The sequence below is a fragment of the Glycine max genome, chromosome 4 (assembly GCF_000004515.6).
Source record: "Glycine max cultivar Williams 82 chromosome 4, Glycine_max_v4.0, whole genome shotgun sequence".
Taxonomy (NCBI): domain Eukaryota; kingdom Viridiplantae; phylum Streptophyta; class Magnoliopsida; order Fabales; family Fabaceae; genus Glycine; species Glycine max.
In genome coordinates this window covers 13,069,161-13,072,919 of record NC_016091.4, presented here as the reverse complement: position 1 = coordinate 13,072,919, position 3,759 = coordinate 13,069,161, and the positions used below count along the sequence as shown (strand labels likewise).

The window sequence follows — 3,759 nt, the reverse complement described above, 5'->3', positions numbered from 1 at the left end:
GTTGCTTAATGATTTGTAGTTTCATAAAAGTCACTAACAATTATTAATAAATTTTGTTCAAATCATTACCTGTAGATTGCAAACACATGCTTTAGCGACAAATGGAAATAAACATTTTACGTGTGTATTAAATCTACATTTAGTTATGCCAGTTATATTGCTACAAAATCTTCTATTATAAAAGCACCAAACAAGACCATCGTATGTACACCAATTTATCTAAACAATTGCTTTAATTTTCAACAAAGACCAAATCTTCATCATGATCAATCCTTTGTCTTCTTCTCATATGGTAAGCAATATACTTTTTTTTCAAACTTACTTATCAATCTACCTAATCTTTTAATCATGTGTTTGAATTATATGTAATTGAGCTTACCTTAAAAAAAATAACATCATAGACAATTCATTACTAATTTTGTGACACTACTTGTTTATGTTCAGGTTAACATGGAGTTTATCTCTAATGCAATGATACTTTCATTCTCAATACTATTGTTGCTACCAAGTACATCATATTCACTATATCAAAAGCCTGAAAATCATATCAAGACAGCTATTTTTGTAACTGGGAGTTTTGAAATGGGACCAGGATCAATTGCAACAAAAACATTTGAGAATATAAAGTTTCCAAAAGGTCATGTTGGAATTAAGAGTTTTGATGCGGAACTAGTTGACCAAGAAGGGAACTCTATACCTTCGTATGAAACTTACCTTCATCATTGGTTTGCAATAAAGTACCACCAAAATATTACCATGTCACCTAATCCTAAGCTTCGTCGTCCTGAGGATGCTTTTTTCCAAAGAAACGAAGGCACATGTAATGGTGGCATTCTTCCACATTATTGGGGATTTGGAGTAGAATCACGAGGAACAACCTCAAAAATTCCCGATCCTTTTGCTATAGAACAAGGTAACCCAACAAAAATTAAAAATGGATATGAGGAGAAATGGTTGCTCAACATCATGGTCATTGATACACGTGGTGCACAAGATAAGAAAGCCTGCACTCAATGTAGATGTGACAATATGAATCTCCCGAAGGACTTTTATAATGTCACAAGGGATATACATAACCAAAGATTGACTACAAATTATAAAGGAGGTCTCTTTTGTTGTCAGGACAACTTACAATGCAAGCAAATAGAGGGTTTTCAAGGTTCAAGGAGAATGGTTTCCTTAAGATACAAAATTAGTTGGGTTGATTGGAACATATACCAAATACCAGTTAAGGTTTACATACTTGATTCCACCGACAAAGTGAGGTCAAATGGTTCCAAAATACTTCATGATTGTCTGGTAGATAAGTTTTTCAAGACAGTACTTTATGATAAAACAATATACTTTTCAATCTTATTAGAGTGAGTGAACAAAAGTAAATCTTAATTCCTTGCAGGCAGAGTATACCATTCCAGCTGGTGGTGGTGGTGATTCTCCTCATGTCCAAAAAGCAAACATCCCAATGGAAAATGGAGGTTATCTAATTTATGGCACTGCTCATATGCATTCAGGTGTTGTAAATGCAACTTTATATGGACAGGTGATGAACAATATTTTTCGCCATTCTTATAAACCATTTGTTATTAGTTACGTATTAATTTTGTGAAACTTTTTGTGAATGACTTTTTATTCAATAAATTTTCTAATTTCATATCATTGTAAAAGGTCATATATAACAATGCATCTTCAACTCTAAAATTTATGTTCTCCTACCATTTAGGATGGAAGGACTTTATGTACATCAACACCAAAATATGGAACGGGAAAAGAGGCTGGAAATGAGAAAGGTTATCTCATTGGAATGTCTGTTTGTTATCCACAACCGGGTTCAATCAAGATTCATGATGGTGAAATTTTGACTCTAGAATCTAGATATAAAAATGAGTTTCGTACTGGAGCTATGGGACATTTCTACATCTATTTGGCAGAGGAACTACCACAATGATATTAAAAATGTAATTTTAAATTATTCATGTCCCTTCACTTAGTGCTTTATTTTATTTTGTGATAGTTGGTTCATGACAACATAAACATCAACACTCCTTTTGTCCATATCTCAATACGGAGTTCTTTTTCTTTTCTTTTTTATATTCCATCGTATGGTGCATACAAGAGGAATGAACAAAAGACAATAGAGATGACATAATTTTTTTTTCCTTTCAATTGATATTCAAATGTCCGATTGTTTAAAGGAGTATTATGCATTTTGCTCTAAACATGCTTTTTTTATGAACACATTTCAAATTGAACCCACAAACTGATTCTTTAGGTATTTCTAAATAACATATATTTTTTAATTAGTTGTCCTTTTATACTTATAATTATAATTTTGTCATACATTTGGTTATATGCTTGAACATTTTCTCTTACTTTTTAACAAGAAAAGCTCAACATTATAGGTCATTAGGAGCATAATAAAGATGATGACAATGACGATATATTAAAAGAATATAGATACATAATTTTATTATCATATTCAAAAATCAATTTAAAAGAGGATATTTTTTTAAGCAAAGGATTGCAAACGCATCATGATAAAACCCTATCATTCCAATTATGTCGGCACCATAGGGGCAATCAATCATATGCCCGCAAACCAAATTTGTTCATCAAAAAAGGAAATAACAACAAACATAGGAGGACATAAAACCAAATCCATCCAAATAAAAAAAAATAGCAAAACCTATAATTAGGCATATTCAACTTATCATGAACAGAAGTATTAGCAATAAAAGATTTGGACTATATCCCACCATATGATACCTTGTGCATGTAAACCACGATTCGCTATCTATTCGTACAATAATTTCGTTCACACAAATATGGGAGTTATGGAAAGAGATTCACTTAGTATATGACAAACAATTAATCCATCTATTTTGAAACCTCCACGGCACCAGGAGATGAGATTTGAAAACTTGTGGCAATGACAATGAGTCACCTTTCAACCATAATTGATCCGGACCTTTGCCTTGTGCTATTTCAATAGCTAAAAATGAAACTTGCAACTCAGCATGAAAAGCAATTGAAATATCCAAAGAGTGCGAGAAACAACCCAAAAAAGCACCCCTAGAATTACGAAAAATTCCCCTGCTAGCTCAAGGCCCCAGACAACTATTTGTTGCACCATCAATGTTGCACTTAATCCATCCCTTTTGAGATAACTTTGTGGACAATGTGCTCATACTGAAAAGGGCCACTTTCACACCTAGCTTGGTTCCTATTATACCAAATAAGCTAAATGATGTGTACAACTAAAGAAACGTGCACATCCTTGACCTATGAGCTAATTGAATTGCAGCAAGTATGAAACAGGTTCATAGCAGAAGAAAAAGACTTGCTACATTGCAATAAGTGACTAAGCTAGTTCCAAAGCTTCATTGCTAAGGGACATTCCTGAAATAGTTGTTTTGCATTATCAACAATAGCTCCACAATGATAACAAATAGAGGCAAAAGAAAAAAAAAACCCTACATTCAAATTATCATCCGTAGATGAACAATCATGAATCCATCTCCAAAACAAAAAGGATTTTGATGGCGAGATTCCTTTTTTACGTAAGATCTTATGCCAAGATAATGATTGCAAGTTAGTTTGGAAGAAAGAAAACACTCCTTTAAAAGTCATGTTTCCTAAATTTGAGGGGATCCAAATGGGTTTATCTATGATCTCCTCTAAAGGAATAATAAAAAATTTAATGTCTTCTGCTAGAGCTAGGAAAAGATAGTGTGAACTGAGGAAGCACAGCATCACAAAGCC

General features: G+C 32.9%; 1 protein-coding gene and 1 non-coding gene across 2 annotated transcripts in view; one reads left to right on the top strand and one right to left on the bottom strand.

The window, feature by feature from the left end:
• Positions 1–450: 450 nt before the first annotated feature.
• LOC106798629 (uncharacterized) lies at positions 451–1,945 on the top strand. Its single transcript, XR_005891014.1, has 3 exons — positions 451–1,299; positions 1,401–1,540; positions 1,721–1,945. It is a non-coding gene; the product is annotated as an uncharacterized protein (transcript).
• A 1,418-nt stretch (positions 1,946–3,363) lies between these two features.
• The window catches only part of LOC100799210 (uncharacterized), a 4,360-nt gene continuing 3,964 nt past the window's right edge, over positions 3,364–3,759 (bottom strand). Inside the window, exon 2 of the mRNA XM_014775084.1 lies at positions 3,364–3,396. Coding sequence (XP_014630570.1) covers positions 3,364–3,396 — 33 coding nt within the window. The remainder of the gene's footprint in view (positions 3,397–3,759) is intronic.